Source organism: Mustela nigripes, chromosome 13, assembly GCF_022355385.1.
Source record: "Mustela nigripes isolate SB6536 chromosome 13, MUSNIG.SB6536, whole genome shotgun sequence".
In the NCBI taxonomy this organism is placed as follows: domain Eukaryota; kingdom Metazoa; phylum Chordata; class Mammalia; order Carnivora; family Mustelidae; genus Mustela; species Mustela nigripes.
The window spans coordinates 73172413-73191915 of NC_081569.1; the positions used below are offsets into that span (position 1 = coordinate 73172413).

The 19503-nt window shown below is 57.8% G+C and overlaps 1 protein-coding gene across 1 annotated transcript; it reads right to left on the bottom strand.

The window, feature by feature from the left end:
* Positions 1-6: 6 nt before the first annotated feature.
* Positions 7-17758, bottom strand: ZFHX2 (zinc finger homeobox 2). The gene is given in 11 exon segments (XM_059372909.1): positions 7-1454; positions 1708-5172; positions 5348-5474; positions 5916-6116; positions 7733-7791; positions 8244-8318; positions 9574-9814; positions 10367-10884; positions 11077-12988; positions 12990-13170; positions 17695-17758. Coding segments are annotated over 10 exon segments (7710 nt in total). The 5' UTR covers positions 13122-13170; positions 17695-17758; the 3' UTR covers positions 7-474.
* Positions 17759-19503: the final 1745 nt, after the last annotated feature.

A 19503-nucleotide genomic window follows, 5' to 3' on the forward strand; every position in this document is an offset into this window, starting at 1 on the left:
TTTTTTTTTTTTTTTTTTTTTTTTTTTTTTTTTTTTTTTGGTGTTTTCTCAGTCAGTGGAACAGCATGGGCTGACATACGTGTGTGTATTTGCAGGGGTTGACTGTGTTGGGGGTGGTGAATCCAGTGAGGATAAGGTTGTAGGAAGATGGATTCTAGGATAGATCTCGTGTGTGGTGGGCAGGGCAGAGATGAGCAGACCATCAGGATGACAAATGAGCATGTGTCTATGAAGACGTGGGGCAAGGAGCCGCAGAGGATCAGTGTGTGTCTGGGGGCTTGGGCAGGGGGAGGAGGCAGGACTCTGCTGGAGGTGGGGTGTGTGAAGCCCACTGAGGGTGGGAATTGAAAGATTCCCAGGAGGCGGGCAGAGCCAAGGGTTGGGTGTGGGGGATTTGAGCTCCCACCAAACACCCCTTGGGGCAAGGGAGGGGGCCCTGAGGCCTTCCCCTCTCCCCCATCTTGGTTTATCTGTTTATAAAGCTAGAAGTGTAGAGGTAGTAGTAGTTTTTGGGTTGGAGTCCGTGTGAGGTAATCTTGCTTCCTCTTTGGCAAAAGCCACAGCAGCCGTGGCGGCAGTGGCGGCGTTGGTGATGGTGATGGCTGGGCCCCCTGGGGGCGGGGCCGCCTTGCGCCTATGGGCCGAGGAGCGCAAGTGGGAGGCCAGGGCTTCGTGCCCACTCAGCAGCACCTCACATGCGAGGCAGTGGTAGGTGCAGATGGGCACCCGCAGTGGGGGGGGCACAGAACCCCCAGAGCCCCGCCCAAAGAAGCAGAAGGATCTCTGGTGAGCAGTGGCTGGGGCCTCCCCATCGAATGCCATCTTGCACTGGCGGCACAGATAACGGTGGGTCACATCCACGGTGGAGATGCCGGTACTGGCCGACAGCAGCTCCTCGGCCTCCCCGGCCTCCCCCTCCCCTGCAGCAGCCAGTTCAGGAGGCTTTGGAGGCGCTGTGGCTGTGGGCTCGGGGGGCTGGGGTGGTGGCTGGAGAAGGGCATTGGGGAGCAGTCCGATGAGGGTCTGAGGTATCACAGGGTTCATGGGAAATAGCCCCTTCTTCATGCCATAGAGCTGTTGGAAGTAGGCCCCCTGCAACTGGGGGCCAAAGACAGCTGGTGGTGTTGCCCCCCCAGCGGGGGGCAATGGGAAGGGCAGGAATTGGCCCCCCAAGAGGGCTGGGACAGTAGCCTTCAGTGCTTTGAGGTTCTTGAGGGCGTCAGTGGAGGAGTTGGTGGGGGCTGCCATTGGCTTTCGTTCACCAGAGACTCTGTCCCCAGAGGGCTCAGTAGGGGGGCCTGGGGCAGGGTCAGTGATGCCTGCTGTGGAGCTGTTAGTTTGCTCTGGCACAGGTCTCTGAGGTAAGGGGCAGCCTGGGCCAGCAGTCTGGACCACTGTGGTGGCAGGCAGGACTGAAGTGGCGAGGCCGAGGAGGCCAGAGGAGGCTGCAGGGCCTAGGAAGATGAAAGGAGTGATTAGCCACCTCCTGGTCCGTCATCCTTCCTTCTGTAGGCCACCTCCAGCCACACCCTTGCCCACTCCCGCCACCTAGCTGCCACACACCCTTCCCGCCCTTCTCTCCACAAAGAGCCTGAAACTAAGGAAGGCCACAGGAGGCTGGAAATGGGAAGAGTCAAGGAGGAAAAAAAGACCTTCACTAGAGAGGGGTGCTCTCTGCAGTCCAACCCCTCCCAACTGCCCACTCACCTGAACTGAAAGGAGCTAAGCTTCCCAGCGGGGACTGGGCCAGAGCTGGGCCGGACAAGAGGACTGGGGCCAGGCGAGGCAGGGCCGGGGCAGCCCCAAGGGGCAGAGAGGCAGATGTGGTGGCAGGTGTGGCCTTGGGAGCCGGGGGTGCCTCAGGTGCTGGGGCCAAGTCGTAGCACTTGCTTTCACTTTTCAGCTGGGCTCGGACGGCCTCTTTGAGTTTGGCGAGGTGCTGGCGTGAGAAGAGATGGCCTCGGCAGGAGACATAGAAATCATACTTGACATCACAGTAGGGACAGTCGGTGCGCTGGGCTCCCAGGGGGCCCTCACTGCTGCCCCCAGCCCCGCCAGCTGCTGCCCCCTGCAGTTTGGCCTTCTTTTCCTTGGCACGAGCATTCTGGAACCAGACCTGGATGACTCTCTTGGGCAGCCCAATCTCCTCCCCCAGCACCTCACACTCCTGCATGGTCGGGGTGCGGTAGGCCTCGTAGCAGGCTTTCATGATCTTCAACTGCAGGCTGCTCATCTGGGTCCTGTAGCGCCGTTGCCCCATTCCATCTGGAACCCCAGACCCCCCTCCTGCTCCTCCACTGCTTCCTCCAGCCCCAGGGGACTCCGGTTCGGCCAGACTGGAAGCAGATGAATCGCTGAGATCGCCTGCAGACGGACTGCAAGCCTCGCTTTCTGGAGAAGCTTTAGCAGGTTCATCGGCACCCTCTTCCTCACTGGGTGGAGGGGGAGGTGGGAGGGGAAGCGGTGGCTCTGGTGTTGGGGTGGTGGCCTCTTTCCCCGGTGGCAGAAGAGGCAGGGGCCCGGCGGCAGGGGTAACCGGGGGGTAGGGAAAAGCAGGTGCTTCCCGCTTTGAGGCCTCCCTCCCAGTCCCGTCGTCTACCTTGCCCAATAAGAGGTTGAACTTGGGAAATGCTGCGGGGGTAGACGTGATGGGCTTGACTGCTGGGTTGGGCACTGCCCCAGGGGTGCTTCGAAACTGGCCTTTCCTCTCCCGGGCCCTGGTGTTCTGGAACCAGACCTGCACCACTCGCTTTTTGAGTCCCACCTCCTCGGAGATGCAGTCGAGCATCTTGCGAGTTGGGTTGGAGTCTTGCATGTACCAGCGGTACAGGATTTCTAGCTGCTCCGGCAGGATGGTGGTGCGCAGGCGCTTGTCCCTGGGGGGATCGCTCTCCCCTCCCCCGCCCACCTCACTGCCTGTCGGGGACAGGCTGCCCTCCTCATGCTTCCGTTTGAGCGGGGGCCCTGGCGTGGGCAGAGTGCCGGCCACCAGGGGGCTCCGCTCCCCGAGCACCAGCAAGGGCAGATCTAGGAGGTTCGGGGCCGTGCTAGGCTGCAGGGATGGCAAGAAGTGCAGCCGCCGGTGACTGGCGAGGAGGTCTTGGCTGGGGAAGGACATGGTGCACTGGTCACAGGTGTGGGCCGGGGAAGGTGAGGGAGGGGCATTCCCTTCAGGTTCTTTGCCTCCTGGCTTTGTTGCCTCTGCTTGACTCAGCTCTTCCCGGTCCGGGGGCTCTGGTGAGGGACCCTCGGGCCCTGTGGGGGGTTCCATGTTCTGTTCCTCCTCTGCTTCCTCCTCCTCTACCTCTTCCTCCTCTTCCCCTCGCTCTGCCTCTTCCTCCTCCTCTTCAGGGGACTGGTCGTCATAGCATTTCTTGAGGTGCCGCACCAGCTCAAAAACACTTGAGAAGGTGGCATGGCAGCGTCTGCAGCCAGAGGCTCCCCCGTTGCCACCTCCGGTTGTCACAGGCCCACCCTCGATGGCATTTTTGCGTGCTTTCTGGCGGGCATTCTGGAACCACACTACCACCACACGGCTAGCCAGGCCCAGGAGACTTGCAAGCCGTTCCACCTCTCCGTCCTTGGGGTAGGCACTGGTCTCAAAGAAAGACTGCAGAGCCTGAGTCTGGAACTCTGTGAACTTGGTTCTGGAAAACCTACGGCCTGCAGGCACTAGGGGAGGCAGATTCCCTCTGGAGCTCTCTTCCTCCTCTGGGGGCCAACGTCCTGCCCGGCTCCGCTCCTCAGAGGGTTGGGTCCCCCCAGCCTCAGGCTCCGGGACCAGGAAGGGAGGGCCCAGTGGGGGAGCTGGTGAATCCAGGGACCCATCAGGAGGTTTGGGGGGCTCTGCAGGCGGTGGATACAGGCTGTCATAGCTCTTTCGAAACTGAGCAGCATAACGGCTCAGGGCCTCAAAGGGCAGGAATCGGCGGTGGACGTGCTCCTCGTGTGTCTTGAGGATGAGCATATTGGAGAAGAGTTTCCCACAGGCCCCACAGGCCAGTTTGTCCCCACCCCCCAGGGCCTCTGGTGGGGGTGGGGTTGGGGGAGGGGGCACAGCCTGCTTGCCTTCGTTGTACTGGATCACCAGCTCAAAGCCGAAGTTTTCTAGAAGGGCTTTGGCTGCAGTGCGGGCTGCTTCGCTGGGCGTTGAGTTGGGGGGTGAGGTGGGCCTTGTCTCACTCCCCTCTTCTGCCACGGGGGGCCGCTCCCACTCCCGGTCAGCCAGCTCAGCCTTGGGGGGCGGGGGAGGAGGAGTGGCAGCTGGCAGGGATAGCAGGGGTGCAGGCCCCGCCAGTGCCAGCTTGGGCCCCACCTTGAGGTCATGGAGGTAGAAGGGCAGGAGCAGCTGTTGCTGCTGGAGCTTCAGCAGTGATTCGGGCACCAGAGGGAATGGGGGCAAGACTGGCGGGGTGAAGAGTGGGGCTGGGAATCGGTGCAGGTCCAAGGCAGGTGGGGGAGGTGACAGGAAGGGCAACCCAGATATGAAGCTACCAGGGTCAGGGCCCTTCTTTTCAGTGCCCACATCCCCCTCGGTCTCGCCCTCTTTGGGCTCTTCCTGACCTCGCTCTGGCCCCTCCACCTTGGCATCAGCCTTGGTCCCCCGAGAGCGAGTCTGGTGTAGAACGGAGCGCATATGGATCTCCAGGGTGGAGCTCTGGTTGTAGGAGACCCGGCAGACCGTGCACTTGAAGGGCTTGTCTGTGGCAGCAGCAGTGGGAGGCGCGGCGCCCGCCTCTCCTCGGGCAGGGCCGGATGGGTCAATGGCAGCCTTCTTCATCTTGTGCAGGTGGGAGACAGAGTTGTAATGGACCAGGAGGATATTCTTCTGTGTGAAGGATTCCTTACACACAGTGCACTTATAGGGCCGGGCAGGGTCAAGAAACTTGTCCAGGGCAAAGTTGGTGGTCTTCCGATAGGTCAGAGGGTGGCGAGAGTCAGCTGGAGGGGGCTCTGTGGGGCGTGGCTCCCCGACACTCCCCTCTTCCTCCTCAGCCATGGTGGGTGGAGGGGCCATTTCTTCCACTGGGGCCTCCGTCCGAGGGGCTGGAGATGGGGCTGGAGAAGGGGATCGATCAGGGCTTCCTCGGGGCTTGTCTGGGCCCTCAGCTGAGGGCGGGGGAGGCTCAGGAAGAAGATCAGGACTGGCTTCAGGGGTCAGGTGAGGGTCTTCTGAGGGAGAGAGAAGGGGCCATAAGTAAGGAACTTGGTCTAAGGTCAGACCCCACGGGCTACTCAATGTCTAGGGCAACCGATCCTTGCCTCGGTTGACTTCAGACCCTCCTGGTCTGTGGAGCCCAGGTCCCCTTTCCTGCCACCTTGACAGGCTTGCTGTCCCCATTCTTACCTGCATCCTGTTCTCTGGTGGGTGCAGCCTCTGGCCCAAGAGCATGGGGCTCTGGGGCATCCCCCAGCGGGCAGAGAGCAGGCCCAGGCAGCACTTTGGTCATAAAGGTCATCTCTACAGTTGTGGCCTGTAACAGAAGAAAGCCCAGTGACTGACCCACGCCTCCCCCACCCCGCTACTCCTGCTGCCCTGCTCTGCACCTGCGCCCACACCTGTGCCCAGCCCCAGCTCAGGGCTCCTCCTGGACTCGCTCCCCCTACCTTCTGCCCTTCCCCAGAGGAGAGGGCCTAGGCTGCTGCCTCTCCAATGCCGCAGCAAGAGCGTGCTGCTGAACAGCTCTTGTCAGGATTTCATGGAAATGAAGGAAACGCTGAGCTCCCTCACCGGCAAGCAGAGACAGCCAGACAAACTCTGCTAAGTGCTCCCCAACTGTAAAACCACCCCAAACCTGTGAAATGCTGCTTCCTCACCACTACCCTCCCCACCACACACACACAAATACACACTTGCCTGGACACCCCTGCCTTTTCTTCCCCTCAGGTCAGGTCCTTGCCCAGCCAGTACTCACCACAAGCAGCAGCTTCTCCACGCACTCGGGCACCACATTGTGAAGGTGGCTAAGGTGGAAGTGCAGGGCAGGCCGGCCCACCAGCTGCTCCTGGCATAGCGGGCACCTGTACTTGGGCTGCACTGCATGCTGGGAGAGTGTGTGAGCCCTCACCTGGTCGGGCTCTGGGCTCAGGAAGCTGCAGTACGGACAGCAGAACACCTGGGGACACACAGCGGGGGGAGGGGGTGCCAAGGGAGGAGGCATCAGGGAATTGGGGGGGCCACTATCACCCCACCCCGTGTGCCTGAACACAGCAAGATCCCTCACGTCCAATTTAGGAGGAGTGAGCCCCAAATGAAGGCTTCAAGGCATCATGGGGATCCAGCCAGAGGCAAGAAGCTGGCTCCTCCCTCATTTCCCTTAGATTGGGACAAAGGCCTGGGCTAGACTTGCTCTTGCCTTCCTTCTTTGTCCGGGTCTCTCCATTCTGGCCTCTGTCTTTCCCATCTATTCTGCCTTGCTCACTTCTCCAGCGAACAGTATGGCCCTGTACCTGCTCCCCCGAATTTCTTACCCACCCCCACCCTGTCAGCGTCATCTCTGGGGAATGGCTCCCCGGCCCTCTGCACATCTGGAACCAGAGGCTGCTCCTTCATCCCCGCCCACTCTGCGCCTCCGAGGTCCCTAACCTGAGTGTCTTCTGTAGAGGGGTCCTGCCTACCTGTCTGCTCAGAAGCTGGCTCATTCTCCCAGCGGCTTAGCGGCTCCCACTCTTTTCCTTTTTCCCTTCTTAATGTAAACAAACACCACAGCTCCCCCAGCGGCCCAGGAAAATTCTGGCCTGGCTCTGCTGGGGCATTCCCGCCCACACCTCCTGAGGGGCGGGGCCAAGGGAAGGCCCTGCCACAGCCTTAGTCACCTAACTGCCTAACCTCCAGCCTGCCGCAGATCTGCCCAGCTCGGCTCACAACCTCTCCTGCCGGCTGGTGCCACTGGTCCAAGTCCACATACTCCCACATACTGGGGGAGGGAATGGCCAGAAAGGAAGGGCATCCAGATGCTCATGTTAAAGTCCTCGGCCCTAGCAGCAGACATCTGCATTGGGTCTGCAGGAGGGAACAGGAGCGAGGAGGCAGGCCCAGCCAGCATTGTCATCTGTGAAAATGCAGTAATGGTGCGAGCTGAGGGGCAGCGCGGTGCCGTGGGACCCAGGCTGGGAGTCCCCTCACAATACCACTTCGCAGCCACAGAGCTAAACCACCCAGGTCCTGCCTACCCCAGGCCAAGCCCTGAGGCCAGACTTAGAGAGCTGTGGAGTTTGCTATCTAGGTCAGTCATCTGGGCTGGGGCCTCAACCCTCAGGAAGGGGGTGCCCAGATGCTTCCCTGCAGGCTCAGGGCCTTCTGCAGGAGATGACCATTGTGTCTTTCTGGTCATGACAGGAAGAGAGAGCTGGGCAGCAGCTAGTCTTATGGTTTGGGCTTTCTCTTTTCATTTCTTCACTTGTGTCTTACCCCCTCTGTCCTCCTGCTTTCAGCCTTTCCTACCTCCACACAGCTTCTGTCTCCCCATCTCTCTCAAGTCCTGCCCACCCTTGTCTTCTCCCTCTGTCCTCCAGCCCCTCTGTGGTGCTGAACACCTGACTGGCCCTAGGTGGCGTTTCTCAGTGTGGCGTTCTCAGATAAGTCACAAGCCTGACAAAATTCCATCTACCTTTAAATCTGAAATCTGTGTGTAAAGCTCTACCAAGGAGAATTTTAGGCTTTAGAATATGAACAGATCACAGTAACACCAGACCCCTGACCCCAGCTTTTCCCGGTTACCCCAGTTCTGACCGTGGTCTGGTTGGCATTGTCTCCTGGAGGGCCAGTCTTGCTCTCTGCCTCTTCAGAAGCTTTGAAAAAGAGAGGAGATTAAAGAGACTCTGACAGCCCTCCCTCTTCCTTTCCAGATGCCCATCCCCACCCCACCCTGCCAACCCTGACCCTTAAGATGACCTGATTTGTAGCAGAGAGCTTCCAGAGTAGAGGGTAGGCTCTGGGGAAAGGGGGGAAGGCAGGAAAATACAAAGCTGCTGTACTCAATACAGGGAGAGAAGGCCCAGCAGGGCTGACCCCAGATTAGCGGGATGGCCAGTTTTGAGCCTTTTGGGGCTCCCCCTCTTCCTTTCCCTCCGGTGAGTCCTTTCTTGCATCAGTTTGGCTCCCTGTGCCCAGGAGGCCTTGCTGTGCATCTAGATTACTGCCATATCCCCTCTGCATCTCAGAATGTATGAGGAACAGGGCGGGGAGCGGGGCGGGAAATGGGGCAGGGATAGAGGGAAAAGGGACCAGTTGAGCAACTCACCCAATTGTTCTGTTTTGTTCTGAGCATCTTTTTCAGGGGTGGGCGGCTCAGCTAAGGGGGTGACAGGAAGCTTGCCTGTGTAGGAGGAGGGGAGAGTCGGCTTAATAAAAGAGTGAAGCATCAGGAAAGGGAAGACACAGGGCAGAGGAAGCAGGACAAGCAGCCAGGAGGAGAAGATGGATGGATGAGCCACCAGGCCAGAGAGGACAAAAAGCTGCCAAAAAGAAATACAGGATGACGGAGAAATGATGGGATTAGAGCTAGGAGGGCATAAGAGATCCTCTCTATGAGCCCAGCCCTCGTCATTTCAGGATGAGGAAGCAAGTCTGGCCATAGGCAGCAGAGATGGGGCCCAACTTGGCTCCCTGTCTTGACTGGTCCTGGAAGCAGGGAGCCCAGAACCATAAAGGGAGGGGCACCGAAGAAGGAAGGTGAGGCCTGAAATGGAAGCAGGTGCAGTGAGCAGAGAGGCAGCAGGTCTATCTGGGAGAGGAGATTACCACTCAAGTAAGAATTGACAGATGTGTAGGAATTTATTTTCGGTGGCAGCCTAATTAAAGTGTTAAAGTTCCTTAACTCCGTTCAGCCCTGCGCCAGGATCATTAGCTATTGATCTGGGCCCCTCCGGCACTTAACTCCAGCCAGCATATTGGCAATTCAATTAGCACCAGTCAATGCGGCCTGTTCCTGGTTCCTGCTGCCCGCACCCTCACCCTCGCCCGCCGCCGGCCCCTGCAAGCCCGGATGCCCGTGCCCACCTCTGACAGGCTCTTCTCCTGCACCCTCTGGATCAGTGGTGCCTGGCTGGCTGTTCCTGATCTCTGTTGGTACAACCTCAGCTGCCTAAGGGGGACCCTAAGCCCAGCCTTCGGGCTGAAGACCTCCTAGGAGACAGGAAGAGGTTGGGGAGCCGGACAAGGGCTTCTGCTCCCTGCTGCCTTAGGGCCAGGACCACAGCTCCCATCTCTTGCCCAGCATGAAGCGGATTCCATTCTGTTCTTCTACCTCCTCTCTCCTTCCTGACCAGCGCCTGCTACCCCCAACACCTAGCTAGTGTTGCTGGAACCCCGCTTACCATTCGCAATTGCCAGGTGACTCTTCCTCTCCTCCCTTCCCCTCCCCTCCCGTTCTCTGCTCACCACCCAGCAAAGCCGCTGTCCTCCTCTGTCTCCTCCCTCCCAAGAGTCTCCCCCGGGCCGCCCCACTGTTCCCCACACCCGGTTTCATCACGCCTTCATGGGGGCTCCTTTCTCATGCTCTCGACTGTCCACAGACCCATTTCTCCTCACGGGTGTTGCCTTTTCCCAAGCCCCAGCACCCGCTTCCTCACCGGGAGTCCGCAGCTGCCCATGGCTGAAGCTCAGGATGCTCTGCAGCGCTGAGAGCCCATCCTCGGCCGTGGGGCCACCTTGCAGCAGCTGCAGGCGCCGCTGGGCCTGGGCGTCGCGGTGGGCCGGTGCACGCAGGTGCTGTAGCACAGCCAGGCGGGACGGCGTCTCCCATGCACACAGCAGGCAGCGGAACAGCCCCAGCTCGGGCCCGGCTGCTGCCCCTTCCATCTCCAGCAGAAACTGGAAGCATGGAAAGAGGGTGCTCAGGCCCCAAGGGACAGGCCCCTCTCGATCTCAGGGGCCCCTCTGCCTCCCTCAAGGGAGCCTGAGCAGAAGCACCCCCACCCTGCACACTCCCTCTGCCCTCCTCTGGCCACCTGGATAGGATTGCTCTTCCTCCCCCATCTCCTCCTCTTCCTCCTCCCAATCCTGGACTCCCTCCTGGTAGGGGGATGGAGTCTGCTTCCATCCCCTTGAACTGCTGACAAGATGGCCTAAGCAGACAGAGACCCCACCTCTCTAGTCCCAAGCACCAGAAAAGTTGAATAAAGTACTGGGTTCACTTTGTCTGTGTCCATCATCCTTTGGTCTCCTCTCCATAATCATCTCCAAAAAGTCGATGAGCCTGGTACATACTTGCCATTTTATCCAATCTTGCCCGCTCCAGGTTTTCCCCTCACTCTCCCACTCGTGGGTGTCTCCCTGGTCCATCCCCGTGCCCCTCTCCTCTCCTCTGTCCCAGGGGCTCTGTGCCAGGCCCCTCCAAGGCCAGGCCCTTCCTGCCTCCCTCACCTTATAGATCTGGCTGTTTTCCTCATGGGCTGCAGCCCGGGCGTGCAGCTGCATCTTCTCCTTGCTGTTGGACTCGAAGTCACAGATGTTGCAGCGCAGGTGCAGCGGGGGCACGGAGCCATAGGGAGCCCCGTCTCCCAGGGGCACTGGGGCAGGGGAGCCCACGGCCCCACCACCCTCCCTTAGGTGGGCGGCCAGCTGGTACTTCTGCGCATGTTTGTCAGTCTTGAGGTGGAGTTGGAAGTTGGCCTTCAGCTGGGTGCCGTAGCAGCAGAGTTTGCAGCGGTGGGTGTCCCCGGCCACCTCCTTCCACTCAGCCTCCGGGAGGCTCCGGCCCACGCTGCAGTGGTAGAGCAGCAGCTCCAGGCTGTCCGTGCTGAAGGCCTGGCACACCAGGCAGCGGAACACCTTCAGGGCCGGGCTGTCGTCGGGGGGCGGTGAGGTGGGCAGGCCATCGGACAAGGGGCCCAGGAGCTGACTTGGAGGCAGGGGGGTATCCGGGGAGAGGCTGCCAGGGGCTGGGGGACAGAGACAAATGAGTGGCCCAAGGAAGGAAAGGGGTGGGTGGGCAAATGAGGGCAGTGCAGAGGGAGCTGGGGTTACCGGGGGAGGGGGATTGGGGGGTTCTGGCCCTTGGGAGCACATAGGGCCTGGAGTTTGGGCCCGGGGAAGGGAGGAGGGGAACCGGGTGCAGAACCCAGGCTACTTACCAGGTGTGGGGAACTTGCGAGCAGACGCTCCAAGGTGGTGGAAGCCGTTGAGAATCAGCTGGGCTTCCAGGGGCTTGTCTGGCCTCAGCCCAGAGCCGGGCAAGGGAGCCTGAGGCTGCCCCAGGGCCTGTGGCCCGAAGTACTGGAAGAGTTCAGGGGGGGGGGTGGGGGCGGCTCCTGGCGGTGGCGGGGGGCCTGGCCCCACCAGCCCAGGCGGCAGGCCCAGCGGCAGCCCCTGGTGCAGCAGCAGCACATTCTGCATGTGTTTCTCAGAGGTCATGTGGATGCGCAGGTTGCGGGAGATGTTGGTCTCATAGCTGCACACCTTGCACTGCCAGGAAGATTTGGTCTTGGGCTCCTTGTCCCCGGCAACAGCAGGGAGCGCCGCCTCTGGGGGGCTGCCCTGGCCCCCTGGGCCCGCCTGGAAGCCCTGAAGGTTGGCCAGGTGCTTATCCGACTGCATGTGGATGCTGAGGTTGCCCTTGGTGGTGGTGGAGTAGTTGCACACGTCGCAGCGGTAGGGCTTGTAGCCGCAGTTGTAGCTCTCGCCCCGGGCCAGGCGGGGGTGCGCGCCGCCCGCGCTGCAGTAGCTGCAGTGGCTGTTGCTTTCAGGGTGCTTCTCCCGCATGTGCACATCCAGGGTCTGCTGGTACTTGTAGTGCCAGTTGCACTTGGGACACTTGAGCGTCTTGCAGGAGTTGCGAGAGTGTAACAGAGACATGTGGCTGGACAGGCTGAGGCCCTGGAAGGCTGCGGGGGCCGGGGTATAGTCGTCAGCCAGGCGGTAGGGCTGCGGTGGGTCGCTGGAGTCTTCAGGGGAGCCGATGAGGGCAGGGAGAGTGCCCCCCTCCTTGGAGGCGGGTGAGCTTTGGTTGAGTGGGGGGCAGAGCCCTCCGTCCTCTTCTTGCCCCTCGGAGAGCCAATCTGGCCCTGCCTCACCTGCTGCCATCTGTGATTCTTTGGCTTCGGCTGGGCTGGGGTCCCAGGTGGCGGGGGTTGCGGGCGGGGAGGGAGGGCTGAGGGCCATGACTTCGTCAGCAGGCAGGACAGGTGCCTGGGCTTTGGCCTCAGTGGGGCCATCCTCGGGCGGGGGTCCGTTTGCCTCTGTGCTCACTGTGCTGCTGTTGTTGGGGGGGCCTTCTAGAGGGGGCTGAGTAGGTGGTTTTGGTTCCAGAAAGCTTAGGAGGGCCGTGCAGCCCTCCTCTCCCACCTGGAGCACAGCTGCGTTACTGGGCAGGCCCAAGTGTTGAGCAGGGGTGAGCTTCACCCCATGAGACTGTGTGTGACCCACAAAAGCCTGGGGCCTACTGAAACCCAGGCGGCACAGGAGGCAGAGCCAGAAGAGTGCCCTGTGGTCTCCTCCCCTGCTCTCCATAGGGCCATCTTTGGGATCTCCGGGTGGGTTTGGAGCCAGCTGGTAGCTCCAGAAGGCTCCATCCCTTCCCTCACAGGTGGCCGGAGATGGCGCTGAGGTATCACGGGACAGAATTTGGTCAGAAGAGCTAAAGCCTTGGATTGGGTCAAAGCCATGTTGGATATGAAGGGCAGTGAGGAGTGCAGGGGTCGAGTGGGCAAGGAGGGGCAGGCTGGGCTCTTCTTTGATTCCCACCTCACCCCAAGGGAAGCCCTTTGGTAACAGTTCACTGCCACCTGTCAGGGACAGCTTGGCTGCGAGGTAGGCCTCACCACCAGCTATGAAGAACAAATGGTTGCTTAGGTCCACGGGTGGGAGCCCACCTCCTTCCTCCTCCTGCTCCTTGTCTTCTTGAACTCCTAGGTCCTTTGGTGAGAAGCCACCACAGCCAGGCTCTTCTCGGGGCTCCCCAGTCTCCTTTGGTGGGACGAGGCCACAGCCCGGCTCCAGGGCCTGTCCCCCCGGCTCTGAGGGCCTCATGCTCTCAGAGCTGGAGGGGGGCAGCAGGGGGATCTTTGGTGACAGGGTCAGCGGGGGTGCTGGGGAAGGAGGTGTCCGGAGGCGGGGACGAGGCATGGTGCCCAGGGGTGGGGGTGGCGCCGGCGGTAGAGGGTGCGTTAAGGGTAGCCATTGCTGACGGAGGAGTGCTGGGGGTTCATCTCAGCGTGACAGCCAGTACCCTGCAGGGGGAACGTGGAGAGAGAGCGGGGCCGTGAGGTGGCAGGAGACACTCAGCTAGGTAGTCGACCCTCCAGATACTCCAGCTCCACTAACTTCTTTCCTGAGCACAGACTCAGGTACCGTCTGCCAACGTGAAGCTTCGCCTTAGTGCTAAGTCTTCAAACCTACCGTGTTCAAAATCAGAACTCTGTATTTCTCCCCTGAATTTGGTCCTCCCATCTTTCCTCTCTCAAAAATTGGTACCTCCATTGAGCTGGTTGCTTAGGCAAAAAAGCTAAAAAGCGGGCAGGCACCTGGGTGGCTTGGGAGGTTGAGCGTCTACCTTCGGCTCGGGTCGTGATCCCAGGGGGGAGTCCACTTCTTCCTCTGCCCTTCCTCCCACTCGTTCTCTCAATCTGTCTGTCTCTATCAAATGAATAAAATCTTTAAAAAAATCAATAAAAACCAAGGGCAACTGGATGGCACAGTGGCTTAAGCCTCTGCCTTCAGCTCAGGTCATGATCCCAGGGTTCTGGGATCGAGTCCCACATCGGGCTCCCTGCCTCGGGGAGCCTGCTTCTCCCTCTCTCTCTGCCTGCCTCCCCCTATTTGTGCTATCAAATAAATAAATTTTTAAAAAAATCAGTAAAAACCTATAAGGTTCCTCTTGCTCCCACTCATATGCAACTGGAGAGCAACCTCTCAGACACCTGTCCTGTCCCTCCACCAGCGTCCTCTCCACTAGCACCATCGTGGCCCAAGCCACTGCCCTTCCTGAACCAGGGCAACAGACTTCACATAGTGGCCTCCACTTCCACTACTGCCCCTACAGCCCAGTCTCCTTCCATCCAGCAGCAGGAAAGATCTTTCATTTAATTCTCAATTATGAAAAATGCCAAGGTGCCTGGGTGGCTCAGTGGGTTAAGCACCTGCCTTTGGCTCAGGTCATGATGGTGGAATCCAGGTATCAAGTCCCAGCATCATCAGGCTCCTGGCTCAGCAGGGAGTCTGCCTCTCCCTCTGAACTTCCCCCCCTTCACGCTTTCTCTCTCTCACGCGTGTGCTCTCTCTCAAATAAATAAATAAAATCTTTAAAAAAATAAAAGAAGGGGTGCCTGGGTGGCTAAGGTCACAATCTCAGGGTCCTGGGATCGAGCCCCGCATTGGGCTCTCTACTCGGCAGGGAGCCTGCTCCCCCCCCCCCCCAACGCCGGCCTCTCTGCCTGCTTGTGATCTCTGTTTCTGAGTCAAATAAATAAAAATTTTTTTAAAGATTTTATTTATTTATTTATTTATTTATTTATTTTTAAAGATTTTATTTATTTATTTGACAGAGAGAAATCACAAGTAGATGGAGAGGCAGGCAGAGAGAGAGGAAGGGAAGCAGGCTCCCTGCTGAGCAGAGAGCCTGATGCGGGACTCGATCCCAAGACCCTGAGATCATGACCTGAGCCGAAGGCAGTGGCTTAACCCACTGAGCCACCCAGGTGCCCCAAGATTTTATTTATTTATTTGACAGACAGAGATCACAAGTAGGCAGAGAGGCAGGCAGAGAGAGAGGAAAGGAAGCAGGCTCCCCGCTGAGCAGAGAGCCCGATGCGGGGCTTGATCCCAGGACCCTGGCATCATGATCTGAACCAAAGGCAGAGGCTTTAACCCACTGAGTCACCCAGGTGCCCCTAAATAAATAAAATCTTAAAAGAAAACTGCCAGACCTATATAAAAGTACAGGAACCCTTTTGTTCTCATCACTCAGCTTCAAAAGCCACCAACACATGGTTGGTCTTGTTCCATCCATATCCTCACTCATTTCCCCTTTTCCCATATTGTTTTAAAGCACATTTCAGTTATCATAAAGAAGCATCTTTTAAAATGTAAATTGTAGGGGCACCTGGGTGGCTCAGTGGGTTAAGGCCTCCGCCTTCGGCTTAGGTCATTATCCCAGGGTCCTGGGATCAAGCCCCGCATCTGGCTCTTTGCTTGCCTGTATGCCTACTTGTGCTCTCTCTCCGTCAAACAAATAAATAAAAATCTTTAAAAAAAAAAAATGTAAATTGTAGGGGCACGTGGGTGGCTCAGTCATTAAGCGGCTGCCTTCAGATCAGGTCATGATCCCAGGGTCCTGGGATCGAACCCCACATCAGGTTCCCTGCTTGGCAGGAAGCCTGCTTCTCTCTCTCCCAGTTCCCCTACTTGTGTTCCCTCTCTCTCACATAAATAAATAAAATCTTTCAAAAAAAAAAAAAAAGTTGTACTACAAAGAAGCAGCTTTTAAAACGTAAACTCTATTTCTGCCTAGAACCTGTCCATGATTTCTCACTGCACTGTGAATAAGATCCAAACTCTGTCCCTGATTTACAAAAGCATCTATCTCATCTAATGCCTACCCACTTCTGACACATCTTCAAATCCTCCACCCCGCCTGGCTGGCTAGCAGCGGTCCACTGGCCTCTCCGTTCCTCAAACATGTCAAGTTCATTCCCACCTTAGGGCCTTGCCTAAGGTAAACAGCCTAGACCTCTGTTTAGTGGCTCCTGCTCATTCAGGTCTCTGCTTACCTGTCACCCCTTCCAACAGGCCTTCCCTCCCTACAGAGGCTACCAGGCCCTGGGGGTTATTTTCTTCAGAGCTTTACCACTACCTCCTATTTCCTGGTTTACATATTTCTGCCTAGAATTCTAGAAGGTCAATGCCAGGAGAGCAAGAACTCTTGTGTTATTTATTACTCTATCATTAGCACCATGAAACATGCCTGCCACGTGTAGTCAATACATTATGTGTTGAATGAATGAACTCTAGGAAAGACCCTCAGATTTTCCACTCACTGAAGGGGTAGTTGCCCTAAGTCAAGGTCCTCTGGCAAGGGAGGCCACAGTGAACTTTCACTGGCCTGCAGGTGCCCTCCAGATCATCCACCGCTAGTCACTGCACGCGGAATAGGCAGAGGCTTCCCTGGCCAGTTGGAAGATAACAGCTGCAATGTGATTAACCTCCTCCTCCCCAAAGAGATTAAAAAAAAAAAAAAAAAGTAACAGTAATATTATTATTAGAAGCTATCCAGGTCCATCTGCCACAGTCCTGGTACTGTGCTAAATGCTTTCATCAATAATCTCATTTAATGTAACAACCAACCACCTTACTTTACAGAGAGGTTGAGCAAGCTGCTGACTGTCACGCAGGTTCAAGAAGGTGAAATGAGAAAAGGACCGGTGGGGCCCAGATGGGCCCCTCCAACTACCTGGTTGGTTCTCAGACCCAATACAGACCAAAACCGCCTCCAACCGCCTAGCAATCAGAATTCCCGGGCTCCGTCCAGCTGAATAGAAGCACCTGGCCTCCCAGGCTGCTCCCAACCTTTTTACCTTGATGACCACACCTCCCTGCCCCCACCCAACTCACCAATTCCCCAGACATCACCATCCCATACTTCTCCCCATGTCCTAAGTGGCTTGCATCCTTTCCAGTTTTTACTATCAGCCAATCTCTAATAACTTAACCTTCCGAGCTCAGCCCAGTGCCGGGAAGAGATGTGGCCTCTCCTTCCCTGGGCCACCTCTAACCCTCACCTTCAGACTCTTCCATTAGGACTTGGTCTTCAGTCTGGCCCCACCTAGCCTGCAGGCCCCCTTTCCCACCCCCCCCACCTCCTCCTGGGGGGCTAGCCAGGCGTGAAGTCGGAGCCATTAAGGAGCTCCGCGTGGGGCTGGAGCAGCATGCTAATGAAAATGCAAATCAGCACCTGGGCGAGGGGTGGAGGGGGGGGGTCGTTGGAAAACCAAGAGGGAAGTAAAGGAATTAGATGGAGGGGTTATCCTAGATACCCAGAAAGCAGAAGCCCGACCCTGTCTGAGAAAGGTGTCCCCCCGCAGAATCCTTGGGGGTAGATGCGCTGGCTCACGAGGGTCTGACAATCCACTGTCACCCCCCACAATGGGGGCTTGCCACCCTTCCACCGCCCCACCTGGTGAGAAGGACTGAGGTTGGGCCCGAGGGGCTTCTCCGGGGCCCTGCCACGGAGGGCTGACCTGGGTGGTGCTCCGGCCCGCGGGGTCACCGCGCCTACATCCCATCGTTCAGCGGCTTCCTCCTGCCTCCCAACTCCAGCTCCAACTTCAGAGGAGGTACTAGGAAGACCTAAGCCCCAGATCCTTTCTCCAAAGCTTTTATTTCCCAGGCCTGGAAAAAGACCCAGCTGATTGCTAGCTAGAAACCAAAGGAGTTTTAGCTTTGGGCTAGCTTGTGGGTGAGACCCAGACAGCGGAGGGGAGGTCGGCAGCTGTTTAAAATTGCAAATCTCTTCCCCACCTCCCCCCTCCTCCTCTACAGGAAAGAATTTCAATTGCAAATTTATCTCTGCCTCAGTGCGCCCCCCCCACTCCTCCCCCCACTTCTCCGCATTTCTCCCCCCTCACCCTCTATTTATTATAAACCTTTAACTGCAGCAATTAGTTTTTCACCTTTTTCCCCCTCCTTCCATTTCCCTCCTCCTCACTCTTTTCTTCCTTCCCTCTCTGGGCTGGTGTCCCTCTCCTTGCGCTTCCTACCTGGAACTGTCTGCAGCTCTCGCTGGAGATGGTGCAAAACCAGATGATGAACCAAGCCACCCTCCACCTACCCCCCAGCCCCGGGCCAAGCGTCCTGTCCACCCTCAGACTGCTGCCATTCCTCCTGTAGGTCCGGGCTGTCCTTAAGGGCGTCTCCTCTCCCTTGGTGCACAACCAAGAGGCGGGGAAGGGGAGAAGGTGCCCCTCAAGGGCCCTGGCATTCCTGCCTCTGGGGGAGGGAGGGGGCGAAGAGGGCAGGCCAGGCAGAGGGTGGAAGTGGAGGGACAGTCCAAGGAAAGGTGGCAGCAAGGGCTGGGGCCCAGGAGGAGAGGGGTTAGGGGAGACAGCAGGCAGTGGCGGCGGTGTGATTAGAGCGGAGATTGATGTGAAGGGGCGCCACAGACGGCAGAGAGAGTCAATAAAACGAGAGGATCACATTAGAGGCGACAGAGAGAGCTTTAAATTACAAGGCTGCTGCCACCGAGGGGGATGGGAGGAGGCAGGCCTGGAGCCAAGGGAGGGTGGAGAGTTCTGAGGGTGTAGCCGTCCCCTGAGAGGAATCTTCCAGCTCCAAAATGGCCCTCAGTCTCCAGAGCTCCCCTGCTGCCCCTTCATTCCATTTCTCTCCCTAATGCTTCCTTCCCTCCTGGGGCGAGGAGCGGAGAAAAGGGAAGACGAAGTGATGGAGAAATAGAAGAGATTTTCTTTTTTTTGTTTGTTTCTGTTGCCCTCTTCCTCTTTCCAGAGCCTTGTTCCTGGCTGCTGCTCAGGCTGAGAAGAGAAGGCTGAGATACTGTCAAAGCTGAGCTGGGGAGCGGCTGCCCCACAGCCGTCCTCACTGAACTGCACAGACCTGTTCCTCAGAAAGACACCCAGTAAATAGCTGCACAAAAATTCCTCCGTCTTGATGTGCGCTCCCTGTTCTCGGGGCAGACACACAGTACCTAGAACAGGAGGGATCCCGGAGGCTCCAACACAGACAGTGGGACCCAGAAAGCTATGGGGAGAGAGACAGATGGGCCAAAAGGCTTGAATGGGACGTTATGACCGTCTGAGGAGGTGGGCTGTGAGACCACGCGAGGCAGGCAGAACATAGTGAGACTTAAGACCCGAGAACTACAGGAGCTAAAGGAGCAAGGGTAAAGGAAGGACCAAAGAAAGGAGGAGGCCCGAGGAAGGAGACAATCTGCCCCTCACCAAGGAGGAATTAGGGCGTGGGGTCACGCTGGCCCGCCGAAGCCAAGGCAAAGCCGGCCAGGGGCGCTGCCTCAGAGCCCAGCGAGACTAAGACTATCCGTGGGTAGCACCCCCTCCCGGCCCCAGCCGACTAGGAGAAGGGAAGGAACACTACTGCTCCCTAGTGGTTACGACAGGAACAGCACCAAGGAGAAGACAGGCAGAGGAACAGATCGCCTTTCTCTTCCTGGCCTCCCGTCCTTAAACCAGAAAGCAAAACCCCACTCCCTTCTTTTCTCCAAGCCCAAGGACAAGGCAAAGGCTTTCCTTGAAAAGTCTGCCTGAGAGCACCAGCACTTTTGCTTAAAATTTACATACAATGATTTCCCCATCAGAGCCCTCCAGACACTTTTCTCTTTTCCTCTCTGAAATTCTTGCCTACAGCACTGCTCTCTTCCACACTCACTTTGCCCTGGGCTCTCTCCTCATTTTGTCTCAACCTGTTGCTTTCAAGAGGCCTCAGACATGGAGAAGAGGGTCTTGAAGAGAAAAAGATGGAGTGAGTGCCCTGTCTCAGGGGGACTCTTTGGTATAAACAGCAAATAAACTCTGACTTAATGAGCTTTATTTTTA